At 36.1% G+C, this 19776-nt stretch overlaps 1 protein-coding gene across 4 annotated transcripts in view; it reads right to left on the bottom strand.

Annotated features, from left to right (window-relative positions):
- Positions 1-19776, bottom strand: part of MIER1 (MIER1 transcriptional regulator) — a 53089-nt gene that overhangs the window by 32393 nt on the left and 920 nt on the right. Inside the window, exons 2-6 of one of the 4 annotated variants that reach the window (XM_065874642.1) lie at positions 19428-19528; positions 16405-16478; positions 6277-6301; positions 6107-6143; positions 3290-3435 (exon numbers count right to left, since the gene is read on the bottom strand). In XM_065874642.1, the coding sequence (XP_065730714.1) occupies positions 3290-3435; positions 6107-6143; positions 6277-6301; positions 16405-16478; positions 19428-19528 (383 nt within the window). Of the gene's footprint in view, positions 1-3289; positions 3436-6106; positions 6144-6276; positions 6309-16404; positions 16479-19427; positions 19529-19776 lie in introns of those variants that run through there. The other 3 variants (XM_065874649.1, XM_065874658.1, XM_065874667.1) reach the window with 3 other exon arrangements.

Genomic DNA, 19776 nt, shown 5'->3' with positions numbered 1-19776 from the left:
CAAAATCATGCTCACCTTTTTAATAAAAACTAAAACCAGTTTGGTTTGGACCTAAAGAGTTTACAACTATAGGAAATCCAATACATTGGCCGTGTAGCTTAGCTCTAGGCTACAGATAAAAGCACTGGTGATTATGTGCTACTTACACCTAAGCCTTAATTACTTTGGGAAAAGTTATAAGTACTCTCTGAGAAGGTTTAAGACTGTCTGGTTGAAAGGAATGATAAAAGATTGGTTCCCTTGTCTTTCTCTCCCTTTGTATATTTTAATTACTTTTTCCTAAAAAAGGGTCATTTGAAAGCAAATTTTGGGGGGTTGTAAGGGACTCGGGAAGGAGGTAGAATAAAGGAGAAAATAGGAAAAGACCATAACACAACCAAAATTTTAGTGAAGCCCATTAGTAATTTTGTACTAATTAAATATAGTAGCCCATTTTCTGAAATAAAATAATCATTCCACTTCATAACCTATTTTCACCTGTACTTGATTATCTCTTCTTGAGTAATTACTTACTCAATTACTTGACTAACACAGAATGTGAAAAAATGGAAAATATAAGATTTTCTTCCTTTACCCTTTATCCCATGGATGGGTTATTCAGAAAAAAGAAAATATATCTAAAGTGGTAAGTTTCTGTGAAATACAGGCAAATAACTAAAAATAACTGCATTTCCACTTCATGAATATATGAAGCCACTGTGACTGATTGTTAAATCAATCATTTCCTCTGATGTTCACCTAGGTTCTGAATCATCCAAGCAAATTATCCCAGTTTTTGAATGGCTTTCCAGCCTCTTATAAAGAATAGTTCTGACTCCAGATTCCTCGTGTTCTTTTTAACTCATCCTTGAAAAGCTTTTATAACAGCTCTACACCATTACCACTAAGATCAGTTCTGTTGTCTGGCTTAATAAAATATTGAATTGCTTAGGTATTATGGATTAAGCCAGTTTTAATCACTAAATGATTCAAAATGGGATCACCTGACAAGATTTGACTTAATAATACTACTTTTCCAGCTCTTTAACTGTACACTTTAAAAAGTTCTAGGGCTTCCCTGGTGGCGCAGTGGTTGGGAGTCCGCCTGCCGATGCAGGGGACACGGGTTCGTGCCCCGGTCCGGGAAGATTCCACATGCCACAGAGCGGCTGGGCCCGTGAGCCATGGCCGCTGAGCCTGCGCGTCCGGAGCCTGTGCTCCGCAACGGGAGAGGCCACAACAGTGAGAGGCCCACGTACCGCAAAAAAAAAAAAAAAGTTCTAAACTAAAATTCTGAAACATAATCTTTACTACTGTAAAAGTGGAAGAATTCATTTTTCGATGACATTATATACTCCAAATGCTTAAAGGCTGGCATGTCTTTTTTCTTACGTTCTTGTCATGGAGTTCAGCAGATTGTATACATAATACCTTTCAATGATAGCATACCAAACTGATTTATTCATTCATTCAAAAACTCTGGGTGACCACTCTTGCTAGGTGTCATGAAATACATTGGTAAATAAAACAGACTATCCCTCCTCTCATGGAACTAAAGGATACAGACAAAAAAGTTAAACAAACATATAATTACAAATTGTGTTAGGTATAAAGAAAGCATTGAATGGGGTACAGTGGTTTATAAAAGCTGATTAGGGGCCAGGAAAGGCCATTCTGAGGAGGGAATATTAAGCCCAGACTTGAGAGGATAAGGAGCCAGATGCAGAAAGCACATACAAGAGAGTGGGAATGAGCTGAAAAGCCTTCAAGTGTGAAAACAAACAGCACACCTAAGAACAAAAGCAACTAGTGTAGCTATACAACTAGTGTAATAAAGGGATAAAGGACCATATCATGTAGGTGGCCTTGCTGGCCAGGGAAAGGAGTCTGGATTTTCTTCTGGTGTAACAGGAAGCCACTGAAGAGTTTTTTAAATAGAAGGCTGATATAAATTGATTTATATTTTGAAAAGATCATCATAGTTGCTGTGGTAATATATTGGAGAGAAGAGTGGTAAAAGAGGACATGAAAAACCAGTTAGGAAGCTACTGTAATAGTCTAAGCTAAAAATGATGGTGACCTGGGCTTGAGGGTAGCAGCAGAGATGGAACAAGAGCCAGATAAGAGATATTTCTGGATAGAAATTATAGGTTTATTTAAGAATGGATATTGAGAATGAAGAAAGATGACTCCCTGGTTTCTGACTCAGCCAACAAGGTAAACAGTAGTACCATTTTCTACTGAGATGGAGAATACAGGGAAGAAACAGGCAGAGGAAGGAGAACATCAATCAATAATTCTGTTTAGACATTTAAAATATAAAGATGTCTACTGAGATACCCAAACAGAAATGTCAAGCAGGTGGTTAGATAAACAAAACTGGAGACAGGGAATAGGTTAATGCTAGAAAAATAACTAAGAAATACTGAGCATACACAGACACCATGGGATTAAATGAGATCAACCACCTAGCTTAGCAGTGTCTAAACCTGGTGTGCACACTTGGTGAAGATGTAGATTTGAGCCCCCCCCCCGCCCCACATTCTGATTCAGTGTGCCTGGGAGAGAGGCATACAAATGCACATTTCTTAGTGAGTCCATGAGTGATTCTGATGCAGCTGACCCTCATACTGTATTCTGAGGAGCACTGATTTACAGACAGAAGAAAACACAACCCAGAACTGAGAACTGGGAAATTCCAAATCTAATCCTTGAGGAAAGCAAGACGAGTCTACGAAAGACACTGAAGAGGAACAAGGAGATCGGGAAAACGACAGTGGGTGCTCTAAAATTCAAAAAAAAGAAGGGAATAATAAATTGTGTTAATACCTCTGAGAGTTAAGTAGAGAAAAAAGCGACCAAAGGATATAACAATAAAATCACTGGTTATCTTGATAGGAAAGGGGCAGAGACAATCTAGAGCACTTTATGGAGTAAGCAGGAAATGAGGAAGACGATGACAACTCATAAGAAGTTTTGCTTCTGAAGGGGAGTAAATAAAAGGTGCAGTAATTGTGGGAAGGCAAAAGGTATGTAAGAGGAAATTTAGTACCCTTTTTTATATATTTTTTGACCCAATATCTGTGATGTTTTACCAAAGTAACTACTGAATTCTAATTCACATAATAAAGTTCTTTTTAAAAAATTTCCAACTTTAAATTATCCCACCTATGACCACATAAAAATTTTCAGTATTGATTATATATAATACCACTTTCCCCAAAATAAAGTAGAGAAATAAAATTTAGTGTTTCCTCTCTCCACAAAAAAGTTATAACCACTTCATTCTCTAGCTCTTATTGTTATTTACCCTTGCAAGATCCTCTATTTCAGAACTGAAGTTTGTTTCTCCTTCCATCATTTCTTCCTCTTCTAATGTGCGTTCATCATCAAAATCATGAACCAGCATGTCAGCTGATGGATCAAATTCATGGTCATCTGATGTTGCTGAACCTCCTGGTAAAGAATATTTTAAACAGTTTGGTAAACCAAATTATGTGTACCTTATTAATATTAATTTAATGTATATGTTATCTGAAGCTGGATATGTCAAGTAAAAGTACGAGGGAAAAGCTATGCACAAAAGGCTATGCACGGGAAGTATTATTTGTTGTTTTCTAAAATTCTTGCCCTTACTTATCACCCCCCACAAAATATCTTCTTTAAGGATTATTTTTTACCCTGTTTCACTTCTATATATTTACAGTGACAACCGCAAAACGGGGAGGAGGTGGGGGGAATGTTTGAAGAGTACTGTAATCTTCCAACAAAACGTGAGTTGTAAATAATAAATGGTCATATCAAATAAGAATGATCTTTTGTGTGAGAAAAGTCAATTCGTAATCAATTGATTGATATTTAATAGAACCAATGAATATGAATATACAGTCATGTGAAATACACAACCATCTGAATACACAGTCTAATGAAAATACAGCTGAACTCAAATATTATTTTATCACATATCCAGGAAAATATATTCTAATAACTCAAAGATAGAGTATAAAAAGCAAAGTTTATTAAAATTACATATAAAACTCTTATGAAAGGCATTAAAAATAATCCAGTAGGTAACTTGTATAAGCTAATCTATTTTTAGCCTCGTGGCTGGAGAATACTGTACTCAATAGGGTCAAAACTTGTAATAGGAGATAGCAAATGCTGGGCATATATAGTCTATAAACTATCCCCACATTTGGCTATTGCCAAACCTGGACTTAAGTTTACAAAAGCATTGTTAACTAATAAACAAATGAGTTACTTAACACTAAAAAAACCAAAAACAATTAGCAATTTATTTTTATCAATTTAAAGTGTTAAAGGTTATATTACCTTTATATATACCTACCCTTCTATTTCACTCCATTAAGAAAACCAATAAGTAAAAGAAAGAGATATAGAGGCTGATTTCTTGAAAAATCAGGCAATTAGGAATAAGGGGCACCAAGACTCCAGGGTTCTTGTTACCTCACAATATTTTCTTATGTGCCAAATACTATGCTTAAGCACTTCACATACATTATCTCATTTAATCTTCAAACAATCCTATGAACAAAAAACAAAAACTTGAGGCTCAGAGAGTTTAAATAGCATGTTTAAACTCACAGAGCCAGTAGGTGCCAAGAACGGAATTTTAATCCTGGTTCTGCCAATTCCAATGCCTTTGCTTTCACTGTGCTTCAAGGCTCCTGTAAGCCCGAGTTTCAGAAGCAGTAGATATTCTGCCTCAAAGAATACCTGAAAAGAGCCTATGTTCACAAAGATGAGTAAACTGCAAGCTAGGTCAGATGGCAAAGCACTGAGAAGTCAGTATGCTCTCTGAGGAACGTAACAAAATATTGATATTAAATATAAAATAACTAAATATATAATTGCTAAATCAAGTATTATCTTGTTATAATACAAATGAGTTATCAGAGTTTTAGAATGATTTATAAAATAAAAACACTTAAGAAATTATATTACTTTAATTTCTTCTGGAAATTAAGAAGAATGTGGCATAATTTTAGTAGGGGATCTTAGTACTAGGTGAGGGACTAGACACAAGGGTTCTGTAAGAGCAGTTTGAGAATCACTAATTTAGTTGTTGCTTCTTTGTCCCAATCATTCTTCCTTCTTTCTGAGTTTTCAATGGAAATGTCCCAAAACTTTTCGGTTCACACAGCAATCTTTTAGGACACTTAGTCGATAATGATGTATTCCTACAGATGTTGCTATATTTTTCTTCACCCTTGTTTTAGTTGACTTCTTTTTACCTTGTTCTTTGAGACCAACTAACCACCCTATTCCTTTCTGTTAATTACTAAGGCCCAAGATTAGGCTATCTCCTAGGGAAAAGAATCCCAAAAGTAAATTATTAGGGTTAGGGAGTCTGGTGCTTTGTGTAAGTATTTTGCTTCAGAGTTAAGGCTAATATCACTGTTTCGTCATAGAATTCCATCCTACTGCAAAATCACTAAAAAGTACCTTACATCTTTGCAAAGACTCAAAAGATAAATTCAGTTTATAATACATCACACGTGCACTCATTTAATCATTTTATTACCTTCCCTCCCCTAAATCCTCACCTCTAATGGCTACTAGATGTAACTGGTTTACATTGGTGGAGTCTATAGACAAACCATTTAGCCTGGGTCACATGACTACTATTATTAGCATCAATTCCAAAGTACAGATGTTACAAAGCACACAGCCTTTCACCAGTGGACCAAAAATGTTTTTACATTAAGTTTTTATTCCTAATTTTTTCTTAATTGCCTACAATTATTATTACTTAAAACAATAAACATTTCCTTGGACAGAAGCCTGATACTACAAATAATAAAATCTAAAAATAACTTTCTTAATTTACAACAACACTCATTTGTTGAATCTTTTATTTTACCTTTCCCTCTCTCATTATATGCGCTAACAGTATTTTTCTCAAATACTCTGAGTTTCCTACACAATCAAATATCTCTAAGCAGTTAATGTTTCCTTTTTAAAAATACACTTCAAATATACTTCAAATCAAACAGCAAATAAAAACTACGCAAAATACATGTGGCAATTCATTTAAAAAAAAGAGAGAGAAAGAGAGAGAAGAAACCCACAAATAGTCACGAGGTTGAACTCACAGCAGCCTCACCTGTACCTTCATGGGCAGTCAAATATTTCATCCATTTCTTTTTCCCCAGAGAAAAGAAGCATTCAGAAGAAAAGCAAGTCAGATGATAGTCTAACTCCTCTAACCTTTATGTAACTAATAGGCCAAATGTTAGTCGAACAGAGATTATGAAAAATATAGAAAATACTTACCTGGACTTGAAGACTCAACAGATGGCTGAGTGGGGGAGAAAAGAACAAAAATTAGCATCTTTGTGTAGTAAATCTTTATAAACATTACAAGAATTATTCAATGACTGATATAAACACCAAAAACTATAGTTACGTTTTAATGTCTGAATTGTCTAAGACAAACTAAAACTTCCCATATAATCCCTTCTCTGACATGTTAACTTAAACATAGAGAAAAATCTAAAACGTTCCTAAATCTAGAAACAAAGACAATAACGTGGAATTAGATTCAGATTTTAAAGGCAAACATGTATCTCATAATATATGTGGTTCAAGAGATATGATTCTAGATCCTGGAATTCTCTAAAATATTATTTCCTTATCAATACAGGGAAAACCCAAGGTTTGTTATCAAGCTGGTCTCTGGCTTAAAATGAGTGTGAGAAGGGAGGCAGAAACAATTTACAACATTGTTTAAAATAAAAATTTCGTTGTAAGAAAGCAGAAGGAAAAATTTAAGTGTTACTTCAGCACCAGACAGTACATTAGGTTAACTTTACTAACACAAAACATACTTTTAAATTACCACAGAATTAACAACCTTTCAAGCTCAAATCTGGGAAGGTTATCTAACGGAAGATCACAAAGATTCCCAATTATAATGTTCCTTCTACTGTACCATTCTACCTCTTATAAATTTAACCACAAGCATCTGGAAAATTTAAAGATAAAATTGTTAGCAACTTATTTTAGTGTTATCACCACTTGACAGTCTGTGGCTGTGTTTTATCTTAATTCAGTTAATTCACAATTATAAACAAGTCATCTGCAAACATCAACTCCTATAAATTCAATAATAGAAATTCAAAAAATGCCTCAAATGACATAAACTTTATAACTGAAACCTTGCCTATTCATTTCAAGCTATCTATTTCATGCTCATTAGAAGTCAGAGATGCTGGAAGTCCAAAAGCACTAGGAAAAAGATAGAGATATTCTAGTGTTTTCCTTCTTTCTACTAAGAAATGGGGCAGAGAGGCAAGAACAAAATTGAAATGAGCAAAGTGCCCGATTTTTCAAAAGCTAGACATCTAAGACAAGTTCTTACAAGGTGTTAAAAGTCCATTTTGAAAACTGTCCACATTATGCTATTGCAGTAAGTATGCCATTCTAGAGTCCACGTGGTGACTTAGATTATTTTGAGGCATACTTTTTCAAGGGTCTTATTTTTTCCTTTTAATTCTTACAAAAGAATGGTTCTTGCCTACAGCATTGTCTCATTCTAACAAAAGACCAACAGTATTCAGTATTATATATTTTCAAGTGTCACACCACCATCTTTACTTAAAAGTTACTCTGCCACAACAGAGTGAAAACAGTGCTACTGTTAAATTTGGTTCCTCCAATGGGAAGCTGTAGAGCAGGGTAACAAAGAATGTAACCATAAAAAGGGTTTTTAGCTTGCTTAACATCTTTTGAACAGTTATATACTTCTAGCTCAAAATAGATTTAACACCACACAAATTATTACACAGCAAATCAGTATTTTAAAATATTAATCCACTTCTACTTCATACTTTATTTCCTAAGTTTAAGCACAACCTCTGTTCAAGGCTACAGCAAAGTTCTATCTTCATCTGGTCCCAGGTTCACTATCCACAGAGTAGCCTTACAATGCTGTTTTTCCTTTTTAGTAAACTTCTGAAATTGGTTTGCATGGCATAAACAAAAAGAACCCAGGACTTCTTTCAAATTAGCTAAAAAGAAATAGCTCTTTGAGCATTTGGTTCTTTTTGAACACTTCAATAATTATTCCGCTTAACAATCTTCTGATTAAAAAGGCTGATTAAAAATAAGTTATTCCACTGAAGAATAAAAGGTACATTTTCACTGATGTTATTAGATATTGGCAATAACAGAGATACTGAATTGCGACTGGCGTCTGCATTTGTATTTGTAAGACGCCTCAGACTGTGCTAAATGCCAATAGACACCACACTGATTGTTGTTTTACTGGTAAATAGTTACCACTTTAATGTTCTGAAAAAGGCCTGAAATATCTTCCATTTATTAAGATACCAAATGTTTAGAGGACTGATAGCATTTGTAAGTATAGCTGGCATAAGGTAGAACACTCAGTGCTCAAAGATAGCACTAATCATATTATGTAAGACATACTAGAATGTTTTAAAACCGTGATTTGATGGATGGTATATCTAGATTAGAACTGGGGGAGGGGAAGTAGGAATGGTTTGCCTATAGATACATATTTTAGTATTCCATGTTCAAAATAAAATTCTACTGTATCAGTTTGATGAAGATGGGAGACCGGTTTCCTGAAAGTTAATTATATCCAAATAAATCAAAGATGAGCTTCTTGAAAACAGGCATTTGAAAATAGTGTATACTGTAAACATTACTTTTGTCCAACTAACAAACTAAATGATTATCTTTCAAATGAAATATGAGTTTAGTATCATAATACAGAAAACTTTAGTATGAAATGAGGGCATTTTTTATTTAGGTATTTAAAAGAACAACAGAACCAGCTTATGTTCATAGAGCACTACATATTTTCAAATGCATAAGGTTACCTGATCATAAACCTGACAATAAAACCTGACCCACCTACCTCATTTTATAGATTAGCAAACCCAGGGAGATAAACTGACTTGATCAAGGTTCCACGGTGGGTGGTGAAGGTAAAGCCTAGGATCTGATTCTTTCTATACTTCCCATGGAAACAACTATGTTAAAAAAAAAAAATTATCTTTACCTCTCTCCTCCTTACTTTCTCTTTCTTTTTAAAATGGTTTTCATCTATCCAAAGCATGTTTAAAAATGTGACTGCAAGTTGTCATCTGTCATGTCAGACTCTTATTTATGTCACATTAGGAACTGGTATCTCTAACAACACCCTCCAGAAAAACCTGCAACATCTACTGTTAGTGACTACAGTAAATTAGAAAGGAAGACGGAGGGGAAAAATAAAACTAAAGCTAAACAGGTAATCATTTGTAGCAATACCTATTTTTAGCAAAAGCTCAAATTATAAAATGTAAGCAGTAAAGAAAATTTTTACATTGGGGATTAAAATGCACTGAAAATGCACTCATACATTACTGGCAGAAGTATGAGTTAGTTTAAGCATTCTGGAGATCATCTTGCCAACATGAACTTACCCTACTGATATGCCTAAAACAGCACACCAAGATACATGTATATCATGTATCACCACAAAGTTGTCTATAGCAAAGAGTTGGGAAAAAATTTAAGTCCATCCTTTAACTAGTTAGAAATGAAATATAGTTTTTCCAAGCAATGGAACATTATTAATCCACTAAAAAGAATGAGACAGTTCTGTTTCTGTTGATTGAGAAAAGAATGCTAAAAAGAAATATATATGTATATATAAGTACATGTATCTGGATAAATAGACAGCTATGTTAGGAGTAAAAAGCAAAGTATAGAGGAGAGAGTAAATTGGGCTGGGATATACATAAAAAGTTTTCCCCCAAAAGGATACACAAGAATCTGTTAACAACAGTTACCTCTAGAGTATGGGTTGCAGAAAGAAGGCTTTTTTCATTTTATACCTTTCTGTACTGTTGGAATTTTTTAACCACTTGCAAGCATTACTCTTTGTTTTTTAAAAAGGAAGTCAGTAAAGACTATCTCGTGGAATTATGAGCTATTTTCACTTTCTTCCTTTACTTTTAGATTTTCAAGAAAACCTAGTATTTGCCTTTTTTTTCTTTTTTAACAAGTTTGTATAATTTTGAAAAATAACCTAGTTTTCTTTTAGGTACATACGTAATTGTTTTATCTGAGATGGAAAACACTAGAAAGACAGAATATGAATAGGCTAAATCAAATTAAAGAATGAACTCTGTTAACTTTTATAGCAACTTTTATACTGTCACCCATATATATGATTCAGTTGATCAAGCTGCTAATAATTGTAAAACATTCAATGCCTCAGATTTGTTCAAATGTTTTTCTTCTGTATTTTTCTAGACCATGGTAAGAAATATCCCATATACCAGAAAACTGCCAACTGAGAGATAAAAGATCAACTAACTAGAATATCACCATTACTAAAACATAAATAAATAAGGTAGTAAAAACATCAAGTAGTCATTAGACTCTTTTATCCCAGGCAATCAAGAGCGTATTTTTCAGTAAGTATAACTGTCCTAATTGTTCCCCTCAAACCAATTCCACCACCATTTAAGTATTATTACCACCTACTTAGTAATGCAGACACTGAATCACAGATTCTCACCGGGATGAAGACAGAAAGGAGTTTAGGGCCTACTCCAGGGTGGAGAAGGCAGGGACACTGTGCCAGGGCCCACCATCTCTCTTCCTCCATACACAATTAAATCACTTAACTTTGCTGTTGGTTAACAAAGCCTTGGAGTTAAAACTAGCAAGTTTACCACAGTAGTAGTAATTCAGAGGATGAACTGCTATTACTAAGCACTAGGAATTCAGAGGCCTACTAGGTTCCAGTCTTAATTGTGCCACAAATGGCACCATCTAGGACAAATTGCGTAAGCTCTCTGCTCAGTTTCATCTGCCCTTAGATGAAAAGATTTAGATTTCTTCAAGTTTAGTTCAATTTCCTTTGAGATCTAAGTTCTTTACTTTTATTATGAATTGCTCAAAAGACATAAACACTACTGAGGAGTACTTAGCTCCATGGATGGGATATGTTTAAGATTCTTCTAAATTTTTTTTTTAAATCTAGGGCTACTGGGAAAAAAAGATCTCAATTTGCAAAAAGCTTTTGGGGGTGGCTACTTTATGAATTTCATATCTACATAAACCTAATTATACAAGTCATTCTAAGCCACGGCATAAGTCGAACAGAATGGGTCCCAGCAACAACTGGTATGTGAACTTAATCACTGCAATGAATTTGCAAATCTTTTGAAATATACAGGGACTCCATCTGAACTTTATGCAATAAATTTCTATATAGCTGATTATCTTTTATGAAGAAACACTGAAGTTTCACTGGCAGTGTTGTATTTCTGAATAATTTGGGAAAATGATTAGTCTCAAGAATTCTCTAAAAGAAATTCACTTCTATATTTCCCAACTAATCTTTCCTACCTTAACAAGCACTTTGACTATTACTCCTTCTGAATTAAGCTTTTTAAGACTTTCATGCATTGGTGTTAAGCACTTTGGATAATTCCTTAATAGCTCTGTAAGTATAAACACCAAAAAAAGGTTTTTTTTCATTAGCAGTTTTAAGGCCTAAATTCATTGCAGTAAAACAAGTTTTGTTTAAAGTAGAAATTAACACTATCAAGAACAGCAGTCAAGATGATCCCATTTTCTTAAGAAACAAAATTCAAATACCCTTGAAAAATGCTAAACAGGGAGTCTGTTTTTAAGAGAAATGGATAGATTGGATAGTGAATAAATAAGATTATGTATTATTTTTGGAAATACTAAAATACTTTAAACTAATACAGAATAGCAAATCCATTAAATTTTCTTCTCTTTATGAGACAACAATATGGCCTAGGTGAAAAGACAGGTCTTGCACTATGCTGTAGCTTTTTTTCCTTGAAAAGGAAGTCCCTTATGTGTTTACAAACTCTGAAATAAAAAACAAATTGTTCATTCCCAAAGGTCTGTACACCACATTCCTTATAAAACCCAAAGGATCGCCTATTTCTTCCTCTTATTCTCTCTCTCATTGCCTTTGTAAAACTGCCACTGCCCTGTAATTTCCTTCCTTTAAGTGTGACTAGGAGAGCCTCCTTTTGGAAGGTTGATTAATAATTTTAAGAGATAATAAACAATGAGAAATGTTACCAAAAAGTATTAAGAAAGGGAGCATATGCTATTACTTCTGTATACATTAAGTATGTTTTTAACGTTACTACAATTTTAATAAGCATTAAACACATACTTCCTATTATGGACTAAGATGATCAGATCAAGTATGAAAAATTAGTGTTTTGTATTCACATCTAAAGCAAATTGTATTTAAGAATTAAATATTTTTCTGGAGAAACAAGGTCAGGGTCATTCTATGTAGGAAACAACAACAAAAAAGCACAGAAGCATAATACCTACATTTTTCTCTGGAAACTTATTTCTTCAATAACCCGTTTTCCCCTCAGATTTATCAAATAAACGCATACTGTCACTTTGCGCTTACTGTTATTTTATCAGTTAGTGTCAATACTCAGGTCTATCTAACCAAAAGTGCAAGAGCACTGCATTTGAATTATTTTACCACATGCTTTGTATTGGCAGCATAAAGAATGAATCTCCTGAGCATTCACATAAAAGTAAAAGCACTCTATAATATAAAACAAGCATTTCTCCTTATCTAATTTTTAAAATGACCAGTCTCTAAAATCATTCTAAAAATTTTTTTTTATTCTAGATTTTCTGTAGGAGATGAACGTTCCTCCACTCTTCCTACAAATTCACTATAAATAAAACCATCTACAAGTAATGGAAGAATATAAAAGATGAATTTTTAAGATACCAGGTCACTAAAAAAGTGCACTGAAAACAAAATTCAGGGTTTTTTTCTCCCTGAAACTGAACTATCCATGTGTTCCTACAGAATATGAGAGTTCCATTCTCCAAATGACGTAATGTTTAAGCAAACTAAAACATACACTTGAAACTATTAGGAAATGACCAGTGGCTCAAAATATTGCTTTTCTTCTCTTACATGAATGCAACCATCTTTAATTTCTAAAACAAATAAAATGTTAAAATGCTTTTATTTACATATTAAGTTTTCAGTGTGGTAGGCAGTTAAAATTTCTGAGTTTTCACCGTATTTTCATACACTAAGATATTTTCCTTCAGTAATATCTTGCTTTAAAATATGACTACAGAACTTAAAGCTCAAACCATTGTGAGCAGCACCACGAGGCAAGAAACGACATCTCCTATTACAACACACTGCTGCTTATCTAATGGGCATGGGATCCAATGAAGACTACTTGACAAAATATATGTAAATCCAGCTACACAGAACCCCTTCCCCTCTTACATATGAAGGAAAGAATCACTTAAGAACCTCATCAAGGCTAAAAACCTTTCAGCCCAGTGAAATAAATCCAGTCACATTTAAGTGAAATACAAAGAACTATGTTTTCTCCAACTCATAATTTCTTGAAATACAATTATTTAACCACAAAGAGCAAAAGAAATTGAAATAAATTCTAAGATCTAAATTTAGTTTTAAATCAGAATATTGAATTTTTAAAAATAATACTGGCAGCAATCAATCCTGCTACAGTAAAATCTCTTCCTCTTTTAATAGCAAATACTCCAAGACATAAATATAAAGTCAGTTTCCATAAAGGGGAAGGAGCACCCTAAGAGCCACTCCAGAAAACTGTTTAAGCTTTAGGTCCCTCCACTCAACAGGTACATGAAAAGGCCTCCAAATTAAGATTCTTTTCCATAACCTATGTTTCTGTATTCCAAGGTTTAAAAAGGAGAAATTATGGTATTGATAAGTGTACTCACCATTGACTTCATTTAGCAAATAATGAAGACAAAAACTGGGGTTGGATGATAAATAAAATTACCTACTTCCTGAATCTGTTTTTAGGTGCCTCTGAGACTATGAAAATGGTAATTCTCACATGAATAAAAATGGCTTTATCAACGTTTAGAGTGGCTCTACTCAAAGAAGACATAAAAGTCCAAATATATCACCTCTTGAACTGCAGCGAGTAAAGGACAGCGAAATTCTTCAGACGGTAAGGGTAAAAAACGTGTTAAAAAAAATCAAATATTTAAAGGTTTAAATCAGAGGGAAAAATTTAAATCTCCAGTAGCATATACTAAATTCAAATTAATCGAGAGAGGTTGTTTGCCCACCGATCTGAGGCCCCAAAATGTAAAACAATCGCCATCGAAAAAGGGGGCTTTGGCAACTCGTTTACTAGAAAAAGAGCAAACGGGGGAAAAAAAAATTTTCCCTAAGGGTTAAAAAGAAGACAAGAATAGACAGCCTAGATTTGCAAGGGGGGTAAATGCCTGGAAAGTGATGGGGGGGTAAGAAAGGGAGAAAGCAACTCTTCTGAAACATAAAGAGTAGAAGAGGTTCTCCGGTGGGGGGGAAAGGGAAATGTTTTAAGAAATGGGGAGACTCCCCCAACCTAGAGGGATGGATTGCGAAAGACCAGGTTTATTTCTCCACGCTCATCTGGTCACCATCTAGAAAATTAGAGTTAATCAAAGGCCGTTTTCCCCAACACAGGCAGAATGTCAGTAGCAATCCGACTAGGGTGACGCGGAAGGGCGCAACAGCATCTCGGCTAGGGAAGGAAGAAACTTCGCAAGAAGAGGAAGCAGCAGCTCCTCTCTTGGCCCCTAGCACCGGCCGGCGAAGTTGCGCCACAGGCGCCCCAGCCCCGCGGGCGCCCCCTCCCCCTCGCCCCTCTCCGTACGCACGGCTACGCAGCCCTCGACCCTTCAAAGTGCCCCCCGAAGTCCAACTACGCCTCCGCTTCCTCCTGCCCCCGGACCCATCCCAACTAAGTTCCACGGAAAGCTCCCGCCCAGAGCGCGGCCTGTTCCGGACAACAGGTGGGCAGTGGCGCCAGCAGGGCTGGGCCTCCCCTAGCCAGGCCCACTCCACTCCTCCCCGGCCCGGACCTGGGGGCGCCCGGCTCCGGGACGGGGAGGGGAGCTCACTCCCTTACCTCCGCCATATTTGCCGTACTGACGGGTCACATCTCCGCGGCGGCCGCAGCTGGGTCACGGCCAGAACCCGGATGTAAGACTCGGCAACGGGACTCCAGCCGCCGCCGCCACAGTCTCTGCCGCTCCCGCCGCCGCTGCCTCGGCGGGAACGCGCAGGAGCCGCCCGAGCGCGCCCACCACACCCCACTCCGCCCCCTCGCGGCGCCCGGGCTGAGCTGGACTAGAGGGAAAAGGCCGGAGCGCGCGCGCGCGGCCCCGAGGCAGCCCTCCCCCGGAGGAGCGCAGAGGAGGCGGAGCCAAGGTGGGTGTGGGGGGAGGCGGGCATCTTAGTGCCGGGCGCCTGCCCTAGCGGATCCGCGACTCCAGCCCGGGAGAGGGCTCTAGGGACCAGAGAGGTCGAGGAAACTAGCCAAACAAGCCGCGTCCTGCCTTCATATCGCAGGGGAAAAGATACGATACATTTCACATGTAGGCCTTTTTTGAAGTGCATTTGTTAGAAAACGGATGTTGCTGTGATGCAACAGCTGCAACTAGTGCGCTTTGAAAGCGGTTATCCCTTGACAGATATTTCTCTCGGTTCTTTCCCTACAGGAACTGTAAAATCCCATGTACCAAAATCTTAGAGGTCACAGCAGAGATTAAGAAAAGGGATTGTGCTAGGTAGACTGCCATCCTCATATATCATTTGCTTTTCCTCACACACCTTCTGCGATGCCAGTAGCAACATAATTGTGCAACTGCTGAATTCTGCACAACTAGAGAAAATTTTTAAATGTGAAATATTGAAAAGCTGCTCTTTAATAGATATAAATAATCTCCGACTCGACTGCATAGATGGAGAACTTGCTTATGTGCAACGCCTGAAATGCCTGCAAGTTAAAAGTTTATTTTAATGTATTGGCCTAGAACTGCCAAGTGGCTTTGGTGACAATTCTGATGACTGCCAGAGCCAAAGATTGCAAAATAACAAACATGTTTCACCTCCATTACTAAGGCAGATACTGGGTAATGCAAACGTGATATTAAAACGTGCACTAACACATTTTACCAAACCAGAAGTTAGAAAGTCTTATTTCATAAAGACCTGTTTTCCCCCAAATGTTCAAGGGTTCTTCTTATTGCAATTTCAAAAATGACTACCAAAATCAACAAGTTATATATGAAACTCATTCATTCCCTCCAAATAATGTGATGCCAGCACTACAATATATTGCATAAATGTGCACGTATACAATTTTTCTTTAAACTGATACTTAACTTACAAGGAATATGGGGAAGTCTGTTTTAAGTTATTTGTATTCCCTTAAAATTCTAGACTCTATTAAGTAGCTTATTTCCACAGATTCAACATTAACTTGAAATTCTTATGTCCAATAATAATTTGTGCATGAATATTTTGTGCATTTATAGGTATATGAAGTAGCTGCTAAGTAAGGACATTACCTGGTAATATGACAGGAAAAGAGTCCACAGACAGTCTGTAAACCAATTAAACATAAACATCTGATGCACATTTTCTACTGAAAGAAAAGCAAGGGAAAGAAGAGAAAGGAAAACTTTAAGGTTCCCAAATCTACAAACAATTTTTACCATTAACTGTACTGTACAGTATTTTCATTTTATTTTTTAATAATATTTATATAAAAGTGTTTTTCAGGATTCCTTGAGGGAATAAATATTTTAGCATAGGTATACAGTTTCTAAGTTACCCTGTTGAATTACCTTAGTCCTTTGGACTCGAAATAGAAATGACTTTTGTATAAGCCAGTTCATATTCAAACACTTTTCACTTTGAGATGCTTGATGGAAACATCTGTGAAGGCAAAGAACAATGTATGTGCATAGACCTGAGGTGGGTAAAGATAAGAAAAATAAGGGGCCTAGAGGTAGAAACTCAGGCTTTATAAAACCACTGGTTGAAGGAGAATTATCCATTTAAATACTAAAGCTAATATATGAAATTCAGCGGGTTCTCAAAAGGAAAATTTAAAAGTATTGTCAAAATGCAAGGTACAGGAATAACTTGCTTAAGCCTGTTAAATCTTTGATTCTTCAGTTAATTCATCAACAAGAATCCCAATTGTGATAAAGAGCTGGGGATCATGGTCCCTCAAGCTACTGAATAAATAAGCTACTGAATAAATTCTGAAATTGTCAGGAATATCGAGGTCTGGGACATATTTGAATAGATATCCATCTTACTGATAAATGACTTTTAGGCTTATTAATATTGTGTTATCAATTTTACTATTTTTATGTGGCATTATCGTTTTGGGGAAACATTCCCTCTACATTTTTCTCCTTCCTTTTTTTGTAAATGTGGGTTACATGATTTTTTTTTTTTAGGTTCAGATATTCTAAAGGTAAAAAGAAACAGCTCCAATATTGTAAGTCATTGGTAACATTATTATTGAATTCAGTATAGTTTTACTCCCCATTTTATTCTAGTGCTATACTTCAAAAATTTTAAGGAGCCATCTTAAGGAAAGCAAATTTTCAAAACGCTTGCTTACCTCTTCAGTAACAAATATGTAAAAATTAACTATTCATTAGTCATAGAATCTTAATGTTGTCTAGGTGGGAATCCCTCATTCTGTTTCCCCACTACCAGGCTTTTCTGCCTAAGCTTAAACACCTCCAATGACTCACTGTCTCATGAAAAGGCTGCTCTTCAAAAAAACCTCTAATGTTTGGAACATTCTTCTTTTTAACAAACCAGAATCTACCTCCTTGTTATTTCCACCCATTACCCTGAGTTCTTCAGCACTTTGGATTAATTCAACAGATGTCTTCTCTGTATTCAAATACAAACACTCAATATTTATACTTGGGTCAACAAAAAATAAATCTTTAAAGCCTACTGATACCAGAGGAGCTGAAAACGGGACATTACAGAGTTGAAAGCATGAGAAAATTCACCGTTGCCTATGAGCTGTTTAAAATTATTACGGTTTATAATCTTTATTTTGTGATATCCAAAATGGTAGCTGTTAGAATTGTGTAGTAAAACGTTTACAGTTAAGCTAAAAGGTGTGGTTAATTCCAATTATATGTGAGGTTTGTGGCTAATGTCTCAAAACAAAAAAAATCACTATACAAAGCCTGAATAAATGCCTCTTTAGCTCCCATTCCCCACCTAAAGGCTTTCTTATTTTCAGGCAAACCAACATTAACTTTTACCACATAAGCTACTCAAAACTGCTGCTATATTGGGAAATTCTTTTTAAGCAATTTACTGCATACTCCATTAAAAAGTTTTAAACAATTTTATAGAGGCTGCAATTCACAAACATACATATATACACACTCACACACACACACACACGAACCCCTCGAAGTTATTTTGCTATTAACAAAAGCATTTTAAGGTCTCAATTTTTCTTCAGCCAGTACCCCAAACTAACCAATAAGTAAACCTGGCAATTTACACATACCTAAGAAATATAACCTTTTATTCAGGACCAATACCTGATTCAAATATAATGTATACAATATAAACATGTTATGCACTTCAAAAAGGTACCTCTCAAAATGCACCAAGAAGGGCTTCCCTGGTGGTGCAGTGGTTGAGAGTCTGCCTGCCGATGCAGGGGACACGGGTTCGTGCCCCGGTCCGGGAAGATCCCACATGCCGCGGAGCGGCTGGGTCCGTGAGCCGTGGCCGCTGAGCCTGCGCGTCCGGAGCCTGTGCTCCGCAACGGGAGAGGCCACAGCAGTGAGAGGCCCGCGTACCGCAAAAAAAAAAAAAACCAAAAACAACAAAAAAAATGCACCAAGAAAACAATTCAGACTCTGGGGCTGTTTGAATGAAATAGATTAAAACAGCACATTCAAAACCCTAAAACCAAATTCTGTATCTAACAATTTTCAGAGTCCATGAGTCCCTTTTGAGATTATTGTGTTAACTATTTCCTTAAATTTTTATTTAAGAGTGACAGGCTACACATGATGTGCAGGTGAAAATTTATGGATAACTATACTAATTTGGTTGAAGATAGCTAAATGTCAAAAAACTTCACCTATTTTTAAAATGTGCATTTTAGATAAATTGAGTTTTACCTTTACTCTAGCAGGCAAAATGTAGGTTACAAAGCAGTAATGCATTACATTTGGAAGCCCCACATCTATGACAATCAGCATCATCTTTTTGTTAGTTTGATTTTTATTATTAACGCCACCCCAAAACACCTATATAGCCTTTTGGTTCTTCAAAGAACAGTTCTGGTTTTTCTTTTCATAATTTTTACATAAAGAGTTTTATCCAGTGGCTCCATTTTATCAGATTATCACAAACTGATACTTTGATAGTTTTTATATTGTTGACATGTTATTTTTATCTCACCCAAATTCTGGAAATTATTGGCCCATCAGCAGTTCTCAAACACTGGAAGAGTAATATAACATTTATATTACTTGAGGGAGTTTGGACTTTCCCTCCCTTAATCTCCAAGTGTGCCCCTGCCTACCAGCATCACATCCGTCTTGTCTGCATTGAACCTCAACCAGTTGGTTCTTAACCACGTCCGAAACTCAGCCAGGCACTGGGAGAATCGAGCCACCACACCATCTGGATCAAAGGAAAGAGAGCCTCAGTAGTAACGAGACTAGAGACGATGATACTACAAGCTCACCATTCGCCCTGTCTCTAATTTTTAAAAAGACGGCCAGGAATTAGGACAGGAATCCCATGACAATTTTAGAAAAACATTAATGAGTCTTGAGTCATGCAATTTGTAACTGATGATAAAGGAATAAACGCGATCCAATAAATAGGTCGCCTCATTCCACCCATGATTGAAGAAAGGTTCACTCAAG

Source organism: Phocoena phocoena, chromosome 1 (assembly GCF_963924675.1).
Source record: "Phocoena phocoena chromosome 1, mPhoPho1.1, whole genome shotgun sequence".
Taxonomy (NCBI): Eukaryota; Metazoa; Chordata; class Mammalia; order Artiodactyla; family Phocoenidae; genus Phocoena; species Phocoena phocoena.
This window is presented reverse-complemented; position numbering and strand designations above follow the sequence as displayed.